Source organism: Cnephaeus nilssonii, assembly GCF_951640355.1.
Source record: "Cnephaeus nilssonii genome assembly, chromosome: 23".
NCBI lineage: Eukaryota > Metazoa > Chordata > Mammalia > Chiroptera > Vespertilionidae > Cnephaeus > Cnephaeus nilssonii.
The window spans coordinates 13,301,008-13,317,650 of record NC_137094.1 but is presented as its reverse complement, the minus strand read 5'-3'; the positions used below and the strand labels follow the sequence as shown (position 1 = coordinate 13,317,650).

At 56.1% G+C, this 16,643-nt stretch overlaps 2 protein-coding genes across 3 annotated transcripts in view; one reads left to right on the top strand and one right to left on the bottom strand.

Moving 5' to 3' along the window:
- The window catches only part of TP53BP2 (tumor protein p53 binding protein 2), a 107,932-nt gene extending 99,035 nt beyond the window's left edge, over positions 1-8,897 (top strand). For both annotated transcript variants that reach the window (XM_079763696.1, XM_079763695.1), the window contains exons 15-18: positions 517-650; positions 1,692-1,858; positions 4,858-5,057; positions 7,479-8,897. In XM_079763696.1, coding sequence (XP_079619822.1) covers positions 517-650; positions 1,692-1,858; positions 4,858-5,057; positions 7,479-7,520 — 543 coding nt within the window. In that variant the 3' untranslated portion in view covers positions 7,521-8,897. The remainder of the gene's footprint in view (positions 1-516; positions 651-1,691; positions 1,859-4,857; positions 5,058-7,478) is intronic.
- Position 8,898: 1 nt separating this feature from the next.
- The window catches only part of CAPN2 (calpain 2), a 39,096-nt gene continuing 31,351 nt past the window's right edge, over positions 8,899-16,643 (bottom strand). Inside the window, exons 16-21 of the mRNA XM_079763727.1 lie at positions 15,038-15,102; positions 13,531-13,599; positions 12,939-13,017; positions 11,735-11,851; positions 11,424-11,482; positions 8,899-9,179 (exon numbers count right to left, since the gene is read on the bottom strand). Coding sequence (XP_079619853.1) covers positions 9,156-9,179; positions 11,424-11,482; positions 11,735-11,851; positions 12,939-13,017; positions 13,531-13,599; positions 15,038-15,102 — 413 coding nt within the window. The 3' untranslated portion in view covers positions 8,899-9,155. The remainder of the gene's footprint in view (positions 9,180-11,423; positions 11,483-11,734; positions 11,852-12,938; positions 13,018-13,530; positions 13,600-15,037; positions 15,103-16,643) is intronic.

Sequence of the window (16,643 nt, the reverse complement as noted above, 5' to 3'; positions counted from 1 at the left end):
ATGCAGACGTGTCGTCTTCCCCGGGTCCCCTGGAGTCCTGTGCTTTCTCCGGGGTCCTTGCCCCCCTTTAAAAGTTGCTCCTGTGTGGGTTTATACTAGACGGTTAAATTACAGATGTGGTCCCTACCGTTCAGAAGCCTACAATTTAAAATATTTTTAGTTGACCTTTTTTTCTTTCCATGGAAAATGTCACTTGTAGTTAGACACTAATTTGTGGTGGGAAGTTGGAGGGTAAATAAACAAAGATGACTCTACGGATAGAGTTTCTGGTTCTCCTCCCATTTTTGGGGAAAAAACTTTTCATAGTGAGTGCCTACTTAATGTGGCTGTTTTGTCTGTCTTATTTCTAGAATTGTTCTGGGTATTGTTTTCTTGGCTCTTGTAGGTTTTAATTATGGTTTTTTAAAAAAGGGCCACAAGTCTAGTTCTGTTCTCATGATCCTGCAGAGCCAGTCAATCGGGCGGTTCAGGTGTGAAGACACTGAGTAGCGCCCCTCCTTCTCCTTGCTGTTCCAGGTGGAGGACCCGAGCCTGCCCAACGATGAAGGCATCACGGCGCTCCACAACGCCGTGTGCGCCGGCCACACGGAGATCGTGAAGTTCCTGGTGCAGTTCGGTGTGAACGTAAATGCTGCCGACAGCGACGGGTGGTGAGATTTCCTTGCAACTCCGCATATTTTAGTCCATTTTTTTAAAATTAACTGAAACAAATTCTTAATGTGTGCTAACGTCCTTGTTTCCTTCGTGTTGGGAGCTCAGCTTATACATAATTTCCCACTATGAACAATCTGTCATTATAGTCACCACACTATTAGGGATAGCGCCTGGATCGAGGATGAGGGTACATTTTTTTAAAGCTGTGTACCCAAGAGGAACGAAATGAAGAGGGGAGGGAGAAAAGGGTAAAGAAACAGAATTGCATGTACTTTAGGGCCTGCTTAAAATTCTTGAGCCCTAGACCTAGCCGGTTTGGCTCAGTGGATAGAGCGTCGGCCTGTGGACTAAAGGGTCCCAAGTTCAATTCCGGCCAAGGGCACATGCCGGGTTATGGGCTCGATCCCCCCCCCCTCGACCCCCAGTGGGGGGCGTGCAGGAGGCAGCCAGTCATTGATGTTTCTATCCCTCTATCCCTTCCTCTCTGAAATCAATTAAAAACATATATTTAAAAAAACCTCTTAAGCCCTTCTTCTGAGCCTGGGCAGCGGCACTGCCTCCCTGTCACCCTGGGGTGGCTTGTGGCCCATAACAGCATCGGCGGTGCTGGCGAGAGAGTCGGTAACGGTATTAGTGGCGAGGCACACGTTCTGAGTAAAAGTCTTTAAGGGAACGGCCGCTGTGTCCTCTACTCTGGCAGAATAATCAGGCTGGAGCTTCAGAGCATCTGAATATACATCTCATCCGGGTTTAGATTATCACCCAGGTTTCATGTCCTTTCACTCATTTCCTGGGTTCCCCTCCCCCTCCCGCCGCCCCAGCCCGGCAGCCAAGCACTCGGACGTGTTCCTCGGTGGCTGTGGTTCTCTAACGGGCTCGGTGCCTGTGTGTAACTGATTTAAAGGAAACTGTGAGGAGTCCTCGGAAGGAGGGGCTTAGTAGACGACAGACTCAGCAACTTCCTTCCCAGATACCAGGTCGCAGCAGGTGCCATTCGGTTGAGAACCGTTCCCAGCCCGCTGTGTCTGCCTCCACAGGACCCCCCTGCATTGCGCTGCCTCCTGCAACAACGTCCAGGTGTGTAAGTTCCTGGTGGAGTCGGGGGCCGCCGTGTTTGCCATGACCTACAGCGACATGCAGACGGCCGCGGACAAGTGCGAGGAGATGGAGGAGGGCTACACGCAGTGCTCCCAGTTTCTGTACGGTGCGTAGGCCTCGCGTGACGTGTGTCCGGCACGCCGTGAATCTGTCCCACTGCTCTGGGGTGTAGTTCGGTCAGCATGTTTATTATTTGGAAAACGTTTTCGTGTCGCCCTTAGTCCTGGGCATCGGAAACAGGGCCGCCCTGGCCCAGACGTCAGGGCAGCTGTGTGCCGAGAAGCAGCGTGGTCCGGGAGCCGTGTCTGACCTCGTGGCACTCAGGGTTCTGATCATAAACGGGTCCTCTGCTGAGCCTTTGCTGCTTGGTGAGGGACGGTGTGTCTTCGCGAGTAAGTAAACGGAACCCCCTCCTTCCACGCCGATCAAGGGAATGCAGTTGGTGTAAGAACCCCATTGACCCAAGCTTTCCCGCCCAGCAAACTGGTCCCACACTCGATGTTTTAGAGCTAACTTTTTGGCTCGTTCGTTTCCTTGATGTTTGAGTTTATGGTTCTGGTTGTAGCACCAGCCGTGCAGGTGGAGGAAGGAGGACTGGGAGATCTAGTGGAGAGAGGTTGGTTGCTCTTTATTTACAAGGGGAATTTTATCATTTGTAAGTCTTAGAGGTTGAGCTTCATTTTCCTTCTCAGTTTAGCTTCAGAGGAAGTGAGAAGGGGAAGGAGGGATGAGGAGGTGCGAGGAGTCCATGGCGTTCAGGTGCACAGAGTGTAAGACCCTGAGGTTAAAGACACAGGCTCTGTCTTCTCCGTTAGGTGTTTGTTTGTTTTTTTAAGATTTTTAGAAAGAGAGAGAGAGATATATCAATGTGGGAGTGGGACATTGATCAGCTGCCTTCTGCAAGCCCCCTACAGGGGATCGAGCCTGCAACCCATTTTAAAAAATGATTAAGTTGCTCTGGCCAGGTGGCTCAGTTGGTTGGAGCGTCATCCCATATCCCATACACCCAAAGGTTGTGGGCTCAATCCCTGGTCAGGCATGTGTGGGATCGGTCTCTCCCTCCCCCCCCCCCCTCTCTCTCTCTCTCTCTCTCTCAGACACACACACCCTCCCCCTCCCTTCAAATCAATAAACATACACTTGGGTGAGGATTTTAAAAAAAGCTAAGTCACCTGTATGTGAGTCCCACAGTGTTGTGTAGTCTTGCCCGTGTTGGGCCTTTCTGTAACAAACCCTCCCCGTGGAGCTGCGGCTGGCCGTTCCCATTCCTCATTCCCCATTCCCCATTCCCGTGGAGACCGTCCGCGGGGCCTGGAGCTGTGGTTCCTCTTCACTGCGCTGTGCCCGCCATTTTATGACTCCACCGCATTAGCCTTGCCACCTGCTCTGGACAGACGCCAGGCTGTGCTCATGGCTCATTGCGCACCTGCCTGTGGCGTTCCTGCGCTTGTCTCCCGGAGGCTGGAAGGGGAAGCCGCAGGACGCACGCGGCCGGAGGGCTCTGTTCCAGCTCGCTCCGCGTGGCGGCTGGGATGCCATCTCGTGTGGCCTCGGTTCGCCTGTCCCAAATGGCCAGTGCTGTTGAGCGGTGTTTTCTTTAAAGCAGTGATTTGTGAACTCTTAGTTTGGTAAACAGCAAAGTAAGGGGACGTTTTCTTCCATTCCTGATGATTTCTTGGAAATGAGACTCGAGTTGTCATTCTGAGAATACTAAAATATCTAGAATTGCTCACCTACCCCGTCTCCATTCCCATCCCAAACAGATCAGGAGTCTGGCCAGCTTTCAAACTTGGTGGCATTAGCCCGGCCTGTGTGGCTCAGTGGTTGAGCATTGACCTATGAACCAGGAGGTCACAGTTCGATTCTCAGTCAGAGCACATGCCCGGGTTGTGGGCTCGGTCCTTAGTGTTGGGGAAGGGGGGAAGTAGCCAATCACTGATTCTCTCCATCGTTGATGTTTCTCTCTCTCCCTCTCCCTTCCTCTCTGACATCAATAAAAATGTAAAAAGCCCACAACTTCGTGGTATTGGAGTCATAGTCTCATCGCCCAGAGACTGCGCTGTGATGCGTCTCCTGTCTGAGTCACGTGGGGACGTTGGGTGGAAATCCACTTGTCCCGTTAGGGCAGCCTGACCCTTTAGACGGCAGCCCTTCTCCTGGAGAGAACAGTTTCATTTCTCGTCTCGTTTTGCCCGGAGTGAGAGGCGCCTTCGCGTAGTCATTGGTGTCGGAAGAGTCAGTTCCTGATGAGTAGTGTAGTGTTCACCGAAGTTGGAAAAACCCCGACTGTTCAAAAGCAAGCAGGTGTTTTCCTAAAAACAAGGCGAAAACAGCAGTGATGGCTGCATGGCTCGGGACCTTCTAGCCTCATCCCTTCCCTTCCCCTCTGTGTTTCCTCCCCCCCCCCCCCTTGCCTGCCCTGTGAGGACTGTAACCCTCACAAGCAGCACCCCGTGGGGAGGAGGGCGGGGCTGGAGAGGGGGCTGGGGAGGAGCTCTGCTACAGAGTGGGCGCTGGGGGACCTTCCTCTCCCCACTTTGTGGATTTCACTGTCTTAGAATCCGGAGACTCGTTATTTGAGAGTTGACTGCAGGCAGGCTTTTAAAAAACCATGTCTAAAGCACTTGGCCGCATTCTGCATCCCAGCATATTTATATATGGTTCTTTTATCCTTCTGTATTTGGAAATGGATAGAGACCCCTTTAACCGATACACACCTCTGCTTCCCGCTGTAGCTCGGAGGTTAGGGAGAGGGTGAGGCAGTGTCTGAGTTCCTTGCACGATGCTTAAGAGTAGGCTGGGAGGGGGCGGCGTGCGCTCACGCTTATGTCCTCGCCTGTGGCGGTTCTTTTCTGGCCCCTGGGCTTGCAGAAGCCTGTGTGGGAGGCAGACCGGCGTGGAGAGGTGCTCAGGTGTGGTCAGTGTGCGTGCTTAGAGCCGGCAGCGCAGGCACCTCGTCTGTCTGTTCCCTCTGCTCTGCGGGCCGCCCTCCCTACGTGCGAGTGTTCAGTGGAGAAGTGCTAGGGGCCGGCTGGTACCCACGCAGGCTCCGTGAGCAGGGGTCCACGCCACGTGACCTCTCCTGTGCTGTGTCTCCCGCTGCAGGCGTCCAGGAGAAAATGGGCATCATGAACAAGGGTGTCATCTACGCGCTGTGGGACTACGAGCCTCAGAACGAGGACGAGCTGCCCATGAAGGAGGGCGACTGCATGACCGTCCTCCGCCGGGAGGACGAGGACGAAGTGGAGTGGTGGTGGGCGCGCCTGAATGAGAAGGAGGGCTACGTCCCCCACAACCTGCTGGGGGTGAGTCACCCCGACACGGGCGAGGTTTGGAGAGGGGCTTGGGGAAACCCCGGGATGTTAGGGGACATGGAATGTAAAATGTTGATGGTCCAGATTTAGGCTAAAAGCCACGTTTTCAGTGATTCCTGTGGGTGGCCGGTTGCACATGTCCATGTTTGCCGGGCCTGGAGGTCGGGGCCCTGTCTGCGTGTGCAGGTCGAGTACCTGGCTGACGTGATGGGCAGCGAGCTCCTGACATTGGAAATGAGTGTGTCTGAATCGGGATTTGCCACTCTGGCAGCGAACAGTATTCTTTGTTCTTTCTCTGCTGTTTGATTGTAAGTTTCATAAAACCCAGAAAATAATATCATGTGAACCAAGGACACATGAAGGGAGGGCCGTCTCAGTAAAGACTCAGCAGGGCCCTCAGAGAGAAGGCTGGGCGGACAGGGGAAGAGGGGGAGGAACGCCTTGTGGACTGGGCACGAGCCTCCTTCACAGGTTCCGTGTTTTATACCGTGTGTGCGCCTGGGGCCTGGGGCCGTGGGAACCAGGCAGAGAAACGTGAGTTAGTTGAGAGACTGAGCTCACAGCTTGAAGGTCCAAGCGCTTGCAGAGCCTGTGGGTGAGGAAGTAGGCGAGTCTGCGGGCGGAAAGGGCCGATGTCACCGACAAGGAACAGCACGCAGGTCAGGAGCCCTGGCTCCCACTCCGGGCAGGTGCCCGAGCCCTGGGCCTGGGTGACTGCGGCCGTGGGAGGCAGGTGGGGAGGCAGAAGATCGCCTCCCGAGACTGAGGGTGGAGCAGGTGGCTGACCGGGGCTGGGAGGTGGTTCTGTTGGTGTTGCCATCAGCTGTGGGGCAGACTCCACAGCTGCCTCCCACGGCCCCTGTGCCCACTTAGAGCTTCGACTGGCAGCGAGGCCCTGACCCAGCCTCTGTCTGGCGCCCTGCGGCCGAGCTGGTTAAAGTGGCTCGTGCCGGGGCCTGGCCAGCCAGCTGATGACCGGCCCGTCCTCCCGGCTCTCCCTTCTCCATTGTTGCTTGTCTGCTGTGCAGCCTGAATGACTTCACCCGTCCCCACGCCGCTGTGATGAAAGGTTTATTATTGGACAGTGCTCCTCCGTGTAGTAACGTAAATGACAGAGGGTCCTGGAGCGAAGAGAAACAGGCCGTGGGCCCTTGAAAGGCTTTGGCGTTCCCAGATGGAGTAGAAACACGGAGGTGGCTCTCTTCAAGCCCCGCTCGCTTCTGCTCAGTCCGTAGCACCAGGGAGACGCGTGTCTGAGCGCCACTTCCCCTCGGACAAACCCCAGCGAACACCGCCTTCTCCAGCCTCTCACCCGAGAGAAGCGGCTCCGAGAGCGGGCTGCTTGTTGGGTCTGTTTCAGCCCCGGACGGGGGGTCCTGGGTGGCCTGGCCGCGGGGGTTCCCAGCGGGAAGCAGTGCCCAGCCCGGTCTGCCCGTGCGTGCGGCGCGGAGCTCCTGGCATCACGGCTGCACCGAAGATCCTTCCAGCCCAGCGCTTCATGGTCTTAGTCCTTTGGCAGTCTTCTCTGGATAGAAGTGGCCTCCACACCACACTCCTTTGTTTCTTTGAAATTTAAAAAGAAAATTGCATTCATGTTGAATTTTTAGCCAGAGGCTCAGCTGCGAGTTTAGAAAATTGTGCTGGCTAAATATCTTTTCTCGGAGAGAAAAATAACCCTTTATGTAACGTGGATCCTCCAGTTACTTTTCCAGTTTTGGCTGCAAGCCTGACTCCTTCCTTTCAGTAAAACCTTCTTTCCCCTTTGTGAGCGGAGAGGGAGGGGGAGGGGGAGGGGGGAGCTTTTGTTGGGTCGCCAGTTGAATTACTAGCTTGACTTGCTCTTGGCTTCCCGACTGGGGATCTTGTGACCTTCACATACACCTCCTCTCCAGCTCTTGTTGTGGAGAACACAGCCCCACAAAACCCCAAAACAAACACTCCCCTTATCCCGCCTCGGATCTGCAGACGGGTAGTCTGACAGCCCGGGTCCCATGACACAGCTGTGTCCGTCGTGGATCAAGTTGAAAGAGACGTGAATCTCTTACGTTTCCCTTGAAACGGGAGCTTCGGGTGCGGGACACGGAGCGTGTTGCGGGTCACCGCAGCCGGTGGCGTCCTCGTCAGACTCGTTCACAGGCGGCAGGCTGTGCGATGGAGCTCGCGCTGAGAGCGTCGTGGTTATGTCCCTGCACCGTGGCGTGGTGCCGTGAGGGACCCGTGGCTTCCGAGTGTCCCCGAGCTGAGAGTTGCTGCATGTGAATCTGCGTCCTCAGGCAACTCGGGGGCTTCGCAGGCAGAAGGAATCCTTTTCTTACAATTTCTTTCCTGTCCCGCCGACGCCCCACCCCTATTTCCTGAGCTGTTCTGCTCCACGTGTGTACGTATGTAAACGTTTTGTAAACTCTCTTACAGCTGTACCCAAGAATTAAACCAAGACAGAGGAGCTTGGCCTGAAACCTGACTGAATGTAGTTAATGAAGAATTAATCTGTTATCACTAAGAAGTCCCAGGATTGTTTGGGGCACAGTCTCACAGGACTTGTTTTCATGGCGCTGTAACGGAGAGCCGTGAGGATGTGCTCTGGAAGAAACGAAGGACGGGAGGACTCGCTGTGGCGCAGGACAGCGGCACCAGGAAATGGCGCTTAGGCCGAAGTGACCTCACTGCCAGGGGCCACTCAGAGCACAGCGACAGCCTCTTTCCGCAAGAAACGGCCACTTGGGCTCCTGGGAGACCCGTGGAGTTCCCAGCACCTGCCCCTGCCCCTGTCCCAGCACGGGAAGGACAGTGCCATCACGGCCACCAGGGGCCACCTGACGGCCCAGCACCAGCTGCCTCAGGCCCCGATGAAGGCTCGAAGGTGCGCACGCCGTGCATTGTCAGTGAAGAGCCGTTGGCAGCCAGTGAGCAGTGACTTCATTGTTACACGTGCTTGTAGCATTTTAAGAATTATGCATATACAGATAATTAGGTTTGGAATCTTGTTTTTAGGCCACATTTGAATCTATATTTATTGCCTTTTGTATCTTGGAAATTAGAGACTTGTTATAAACTTACCCGTAACATTTGTCACGATCATAGCTGACTTTGAAAACAGTTGTAATAAAAGTGAACTGTGGGACTTGGCGCGCCTGCTGGTTTTGGTTTTCCGTGTCATGCACCACCCCACCTGGGAATCGGGTGTCACCGGGTCAGAGAGGAAGCACAGCACGCAGGGGGTGCCCAGGCGACTCTTTATTGAACAGCACATTCGGCAGGAGGTAAGGCAACAAGGCAGCATTCCTGTTAGCACAGCCCCGGGGGAAGCGAGAAACAGCTGTGTCGTCTCTTCCGGGGCTCTCTCGCCCGACCCCCAACTCTGCGCGATGCTGGAGGTGGCCGAGTGCGGGAGCTTGAGCAGGCAGCAGACAGCCTGTTTTGTCTTCGTCACAATAGGTGTGCGAGCTGGACGCCTGGGCCCGTGTGTGTGTCCGCGGCCACGAGAGGACTTCCTTCGGTATTTCGAACTCTCGGTGCAGGGCCAGGTCAGGGACCCGTAAACCGCCTCCTGTTTAACCGGTGACAGGTGGGCGTTCTCACCTGCTCCAGGGCCCTGCCAGGACTCCCTGTTGACCATCATACTAGTATTTCCGATTTTACTTAAGGGAACTGGTGAGCCCTGAGCTGCTGTTTGGTAAATGTCGAAGCTGCATTTTTGAACTTGAAGTTGCTTTCAGTATTCCCAGCAGGACCTGGTGTCCTCTGAGATCGACTGTTTGCTCAGCTGTTAAACACCTGCATTTATTTATTTTTTTTTACCTGATTGAATATTGCTCTAAAGGGACCGTGTGTGTAAAAGTAAAAAGTGTATCCTATGTACAGATTTAAAGCTTTCTTTGAGCTGGTCGAGGGTTAAGCGACTCACTCGCATTTAGTCTAATGATATGCAAATCTTTTCCTATCTCAAATGGTGTCGTTATGTTCGGCTATAATCATCGGTTTAAGTAAATGTTCCCATAATCGAGGTCCGGATAAAAGTTTCTCTGTGAAAGTTGAGTCCGTGGCTGATTTTCTTTCACGAGAAGTCTTCAGGCAAACTTGTTTATAACTTCAAAGTACTGAGAAACAGAGCCACTGGGAGGAAGGGGAAAAAAAATCAGTTCAATGACTATTTTTAAAATGAAAGGCAGTTTACCTGTAGATGATTCCGAAGGACTGACTTGGCACCAGAAAAGCTGAGCGAGGGTTAAGATATCAGTGTGACAGCTCACACTTTTCTCTACCTGATTTCTAGAATCTAGTTTTTATCAGGTTAGTAAAAAGCTGATATTGGAAGCAAATGGTCATGAATTATATTCAGGGTTGAATAAGACACGTGAAATGTGCAACTCGGACAACATCTGGATTATCATGTTCACTCTGGTTTTTTTGTTGTTGTTAATCCTCACCGGGGGATATTTTTTCTATTGATTTTTAGAGAGACTGGAAGGGAGGGAGGAAGGCTGGGAGAGAAAGATCGATGTGGGAGAGACGCTTCGATTAGTTGCCGCCTGCCCCTGTCCTGACTGGGACTGGGGATCGAACCTGCAATCCAGGTACGTGCCCTTGACCGGGAATCGAACCCGAGATCCTTCGGTGCACAGGCCAACGCTCTAACCCCTGAGCGACCACCCCATCAGTAGGTAGTCTGTGGTGTAGCTCTCCCTTAAACGAGTGGTTTTCAGCCTTGGTTCTTACTGGAGTCCTCTGGGAGCTCGAGTACGGATTCGGACCGAACCGGCCTGGGTGGGCCTGGGTAGCAGGACTTGGCAGAGGCGGCAGGTGATGCCACCTGCAGCCAAGGCCGAGCAGACTGCAAACCGAGGGGATTTTCTTGACGTGGCATTGCTCACCCTCAGCAAAGACTAGCGTGTGGGCAGCTCTAGGCGCCTGAGGACGGGGCGGCTGAGGACAGGAGGGGGAGCCGGGGGCCGATGTTTCCCTGGGCAGTGGGGAGGGTGGGCCGAGATGGCAGCCGGCCGGGTGGGCGGGGGGAGCTGGGGAGGAGTGGTGTTGCCAGCCACAACGGTCAGTGTCCAGGACTTAGCAGCTGGCACGTTGGTGTCCATGGTGTGGCCTCCACGGGAGATCGCCCTCTCAGGGTAGGGCTGTCGCCTGGGTGACCCCGTTGTAAGCAAGTCCGTGTGACTTGTAACCAGTCAGCATCTTCTCGGTCGGCTAAAGGTACTGCGGTGCATCATGGAACCAAATAGCTCTTTATGTGCTGGCTCTCTCTAGACTTCAAAACTCACGGGAAAGGGTTGCCTTCTTAGGACTTAGCTCCTCTCTGGTCCGTGGGGACTGGTCACCGCCCTATACCCCCCCCCCCCCAGCACTGCCCCTCACCCCTGACCCAGCCCTTGCAGCTCGGTGCCCCACGCACAGGAGAAGCCGATGGTAATGAAAGCATGCCTGAGCTGGCTTCTTTCTCGGGTGGGAGGGAGGTTGCTGCCATCGGGATGGCGGGAGGGCACGGTGCCCAGGTGGCATTGGTATTCCAGTTTAATTCGGGGTGATGAGCGTTTCAGAAGGGGCCTTGCTGGGCTTCCAGACGCGGGAGCACAATACTTTCTTAAGGGAAGCTTAGTCACTATTGTTCCTTTTATTTTTTAAAAAACTAAAAATATATTTTTAGCCTAGCCAGTTTGGCTCAGTGGATAGAGCGTCGGCCTGTGGACTGAAGGGTTTTATTTTATTTTTTATATGTTTTTATTGATTTCAGAGAGGAAGGGAGATAGAAACATTAATGATGAGAGAGAATCATGGATTGGCTGCCTCCTGCACGCCCCCCACTGGGGATCAAGCCCACAACCCAGGCATGTGCCCTGACCGGCAATTGAACCACGACCTCCTGGTTCATGGGTCGACGCTCAACCACTGAGCCACGCCGGCTGGGCTGTTTATTTTATCTTAAAGGGGGAAGGAGGAGAGGAAAAGTGATTTTCTCAGCAGCTAGTTTAAGCCCATCAGTTCTAAGAATGCACTTGAATTTCATCTAAAGGGTTTCCTTCTAGAAGCCCCTGGGCCCAGGCTCGCTGGTTAGCAGGGTGCGTTTCTAAGAGGGGTCTGCACCCTCTCTTCCCATCTCCACCCAGTGCTGCCCTTGGTGAGGCTCCTGGGAGCAGGGACCAGACGCGCTTCCGGGCGCTCTAGAGCCCGTCGGAAGCTGGGGAGAGACTGCAGACACAGCGCGTCGTGCGGGCCTAGACCCATTCACAGTCCTGTCCCCAGCGGACCAGAGAGCTTTCAAACAGCAGGTCAACCAACCACAGGTCCCTGTGCCCCAGGCAACAGCCCTGCCCTCCCGTCCCCGTCCGAGCGGGCGGGTGGTGTACTTACAGAGATAAGGTCGAGCTGTATGGTTCCCGTGTTCTCGGGGTCCAGCTGCTTAAATATCCCTGTGGGGGGAAGAGAAGCAGGTGTCACCTGCAAGCGAGCTGCAGCGAGGGGCACATCATCGCCTTCCCCTCCGGCAGCCGCGCCACTGAGTCTCCCACGCCGCCGTCTCTTCCCTCCTTCCCCAGACGAGAGGAGGGTTTCCACCCTCAACTGGACAGCCAGCCTGCGGTCCCGGCGAGGCCTCCCGCGTGGAAGGCGGGCTGCTTTCACGCGCGGGAGCCGACACACGCCTTCCCCGGGCGGCCACTTACTGAAGAGCGTTTCCAGGCGAATCAGGCAGCGGACGAAGTTATCGAAGTCGATGATGAGGTCGTCGTCGGCGAAGCGGGCCACGATGACCTGGTGGAGCTGGCAGGGCAGCTTGAAACCTGCGGGGAGGGACGAGCAGACGCCGGCTCAGGAGGGACCGCGCCCCGACCTCTGAACACAGAGCCGACGTGGCCCTTGCAGTGGCAGCTACGATGGCTTCTGTCCCCTGGCTGCAGCCGAGGAGGCCGGCTTGGTCTGGCAGAGCCAGGGCCTTCCACCATCATTTCCAGACTGTTCCCCTGCACCCTGCCTGGCTCCTCACTGCCCAACAGGGAGGACTTGTCCTGTCTGTTCCCATTTCCACGGTCACACCGTCCCAGGGGGTAAGCCACTGCCTCTCTCGTTTGGTTAGCGCTGCGTCATCTTGGCGACTAGATTCTTCCTGGATGCATGTGGCAGAAGCTGCTCATGGCAAACGGATATGATTTCCCTCCAGGAATAGATTTGTCCTGGGGTCCTGGCTGCCTGGGAGCAAGGTCACATTTCCCAGCATCCCTTGCAGCCCGTGTCTTTCCCTCCGTCAGTCAGCCCGTTGCCAGGATGAGGGTGTGATGGCAGGCCACCCTGGGTCCCATGGCAACATTCTAAGGGCTGGTGACAGCGCAGCCGGGTCCCTAACAGCAGGGGGCACCCTCCCAGCCTTGAACTTCTTCAGCTTGGGGGGTTGTTAAGTGAGAAAAAGATGTATCTCGTTTAAGCCAGCGATTTGGGGTCTTCGCTAATACAGTGAACAATCTCACATTGTCCTCTCTGTCCCCCCAAACACCCGTCTCCCACAAGCTCGTGTCCCTTTTATCGGTATCCCATTCTGCCAGGGACTTCCCCTAAGAGGCGCCGAGACACCCCATGTGTGCCTAACCAGCCCTGTACCCCCCAAAGGGGGAGCTGGGGGGGCTGCTGAGAGCTGGCCTTGCCTGCTGGACCCGCCAGGCTCCTCGGAAGGAGGCTTAGATGCAGGACGGCCTCGTGGGCAGAGCATCTGGGCCTCGTTTGGTTTTGGCCATCGGCCTTCACGGGGGATGAACGGGATGGGTTTGTACTAAACAGGCACCTGCTTTATCTCACCGCTCACCCACTGCGTGTGGTGTTGTGTGCGTCCCATACGCTCCCCACGAGGCAAAAGGAAGCGCAATTGTGAAGTCTCACCTGCTTCTTCTAAGGCTTTCCGCATCTCGTAGGAGTTCATGGTGCCGGACCTGTCCACGTCGATCTCCCGGTAAATCTTCTGGAATGGCACGTGCAAGACGGTGATGAGAACCTGCCCCGGGCAGGGCAGGGCAGGCCAGGCCCCTCGGTGCTGAGGGGGCTGGTTTTCCACTCCACGCCCCCCCTCCCCCGCTCCGGGAGAATCGCTGTTCCTGCCTTCAGTAGCTGATGGTATTTTGCCTCTGTGTGAGCGGGTTGTAAACCCACACATCCAGTCCGCGTTTCTGTCTTAGGTATCTGTACACTCGGGCCGTTAAAATGCCAAAGCACAGGAGGCCACTCAGCCTTTTGAGGGCGGCTTCCAGAAGACCCGTGTCTGCTCAGCGAGCTGAAGGCGGGGAGCAGACCACTGAGCCCACAAAGCCCTCGCTTTGTGCTCTGGTCACTTGCCCCGCCTGCCTTCACTCAGCCTGAGCTCACGCCCGGGGAGATGCCCCTGCCCCTCCCGCAGAGCCGCTGTGTCCACAGGCCCGTGCGCAGCGCGTCCCCGACACAAACCCGGCCTGCCGTCGGCCCGCCCTCCCGCGCTTACTTGGTACTTCTGAATCTTCGTCCAGAGAACGTAGAACTCCTTCAGGCCCAGCTTGCCGCTGCCGTCGGACTGCCTTCGGTTAAGGAAAGCCGCTGGGCACTCTGGGGCCACAGGAGCTCTGGCGGAGCCCTCCAGCGGGGGTGGGAGGGCCGGAGAGACACCTGCTGCTCCCTGCGCCCCACTCGCTGATTGGTCTGGGGGTGCCGGGAGCCCGCGAGACAGAACTTCTTAGAAGCTTGGACCACCCCTGCCCAGCACTTCTCAGGGGCATCAGGAACAAGGCGGGAAACGATGATGCGTCTGCCCTGGGGGCAGGCCGGTGGCCTGGGAAGGCGCGAGCGAGAGCAAAGGGCAAGGAGATGCTCACGGAGGGTGGGCTTCGGAGGGTGGGCTTCGTCTCCACAGTCAACAACATCGTGGCCAGAGGAAACATTCGCATCAGAGATCTCATGGCTTAGGGCCGTGGTCGGCAAACCCATTAGTCAACAGAGCCAAATATCAACAGTACAACGATTGACATTCCTTTGGAGAGCCAAATTTTTTAAACTTAAACTTCTCCTAACGCCACTTCTTCAAAACAGACTCGCCCAGGCCGTGGTATTTCGTGGAAGAGCCACACTCAAGGGGCCAAAGAGCCGCATGTGGCTCGCGAGCCGCAGTTTGCCGACCACGGGTTTAGGGAATACAGGTGACCCTCCAACAACACAGACTGGGCAGGTCCGCTTCCATGCGGATGTTTTTCAATAAATATGCCCAGTATTTTAAGTGTATTTTCTCTTATGACTTTAATGACATTTCCGGTAGCTTACTTTAGTGTAAGGATCTATAATAATAAAAGCGTAATATGCTAATTAGACCGGACAACCTTCCGGACGAAGCTGGGGCTGCAAGGGAAGCCCGGGTCCCGGGTCCCGGATGCCTGCCAGTGGCCAGAGGGAAGCCCGGGTCCCTGGTGCCAGGGGGAAGCCGGTGCCAGCAGCCAGGGGAAGGAAGGCCTACTCTTGCACGGATTTCGTGCATCGGGCCTCTAGTATGGTATATAATGCCTGTCACACACAATATGTGTACATCAGCTATTGATGGTATTAATAAGACTTCCGATCAACAGTAGGTCATTAGTCGTTAAGTTTTGAGGAAATCGAAAGTTACATGAGGATTTTCGATGATGTGGGGGGTCGGTGCCCCTCGTGGTTCAAGGGTCAAGTGTGTTTTCCTAGAGGAAGAAGTGGGAACACTGTCACTCGGGAAACACACCCAAGCGCTTGGGGCAGAGGATGGTGGGCGTACCGTGGGAGTGTCCTGCCCCAGTCCCAGGGACACGCCCACTGCCCTCTGAGCCTGGGGCCTGTCGCTTTCCCTCCCCTGAAGTTACACGTTCCCTGGTGACAACAGTCCTACACCCACGCAGCAGCTGGCCTCTCTGGCGGGCAGCGTGTCTGGCTCTCTCTCTGCAGGGGGACATGGCAGGCTCCCCAGCCCGTGTTCTCGGGGGCTCGTGAAAGGATACATCCAGCATGTCAACCATGATCTTGCAGGTCTCGATGCTGAAGCCATCGGACTTGATATCTTGGCCTAGAAGACAAGGTGAGAGAGACAGGAAAACCTCCGACAGCCGCACTGGCGAGAGAACTTTCCACCGCGGCGGCAGGGTCCTGGATCGGCACCTCTGGGTACAGTAGCCGCTGGAAAGATGGGAAGTAGCGCATCTGGCTACTGGCTCCGCCCGGGACAGGGCAGAGGCGCCTGCCTGCTCTGTGTGCTTTTCCTGGTGGTGGTGGTTCATCCTCGCCCGAGGGTGTTTGTCCATTGGTTTTTAGGGAGAGTGGAAGGGAGAGGGAAAGACAGAGAGAAACATCGATGGGAGAGAGACACATCGATGGGTGGCCTCCTGCATGCACCCCAGGGCCCAGGCCGGGGAGGAGCCTGCACCAAGGTACATGCCCTTGACTGGAATCGAAACCACGACCCTTTGGTCTGCAGGCCGACGCTCCATCCACTGACCTGAGCCGGCCAGGGCCACCAGTGCTCCCAGGTGCAGAGTCACCACGGGAAAGAAACGGGGGGGGGGGGGGGGCACGTGAGTGCGTGGAGGCCGGGCTGGACGGAGGGCTTACTTGGACCGTCGGCCGCAGGCGTTTTCCGAGCCTCCCTGTGCCCGGCTGAGGGAGAAACCCGAGGCCCAGCAGCCACCTGGAGACGCTGCTCTCTCCCAGGCGGGTCCCCTCTCCTTGGTGCTGGCCTGAGACCCTGCCACCCTGTGAGTCTGGTCCCCGCAGACTTCACGAGGAGCCTACCACTCAAAGCTGCCAGTCTGGGCCCGACCCCTTTTCGGGTGTGGGCAGGGGGCTGTGTGTGGGGCGTGGGCAGCCAGGAGTCACCAGGCAGCTGGGCGGGAGGTCCCAAGCTCAGAGGCACGGGGGAGGCTGGAGCAGGAGGCCGAGCGGCCTGGTCTCCCACCCCCACCCTCCATCTGTGTGGAAACAATGAGGCTTTAGTCAGCGTGGCTCGTCTGAAGAGCCCTATGACCTCACCGGTGCCTGGCAGCCGCGGGGTAAACACCACGCCTTGTTTTCCCTCCAGATCGGAGCGGGGGAGGGCAGGCACCAGGCCTGTTGGGGGAAGCCCGGCCCCAGATGGCCCGGCCCCCTGGTGGGAGCTGTGACTCCCGGAGCTCGAACAGCCATGGGGCTGGTGGCCGCAGGGCAGGAGCCAGTATCTCCGGAGACCCCGCTGGCCCTGGGCTCCGGGCTCCGAGAGGAGGACCTACTTGGTCTCCGGGTTAGTCCCGGGATTGCTGGGGACGCCCACAGGACTGAGAGCACGCCTGTGTCTGGCCCAGGCTTATTCCTCTGACACACGCCCTGCTCCTGGGCTGCTGTTTTATACCAAAGGCACACGCTCTTGTGCTCATCTGAGGGGCAAACACATATCGGGGAGTCAAGTTACGGGAGCCCCGTGTGGCTCAGTGGTGAGCATCAACCTATGAACCAGGAGGTGCAATTCCCTGTCGGGGCACATGCCCGGGTTGCAGGCTCGATCCCCAGTAGGGGGCGTGCAGGAGGCAGCGATCCATGATTCCCTCTCATCATTGATGTTTCTATCCCTACAACAAT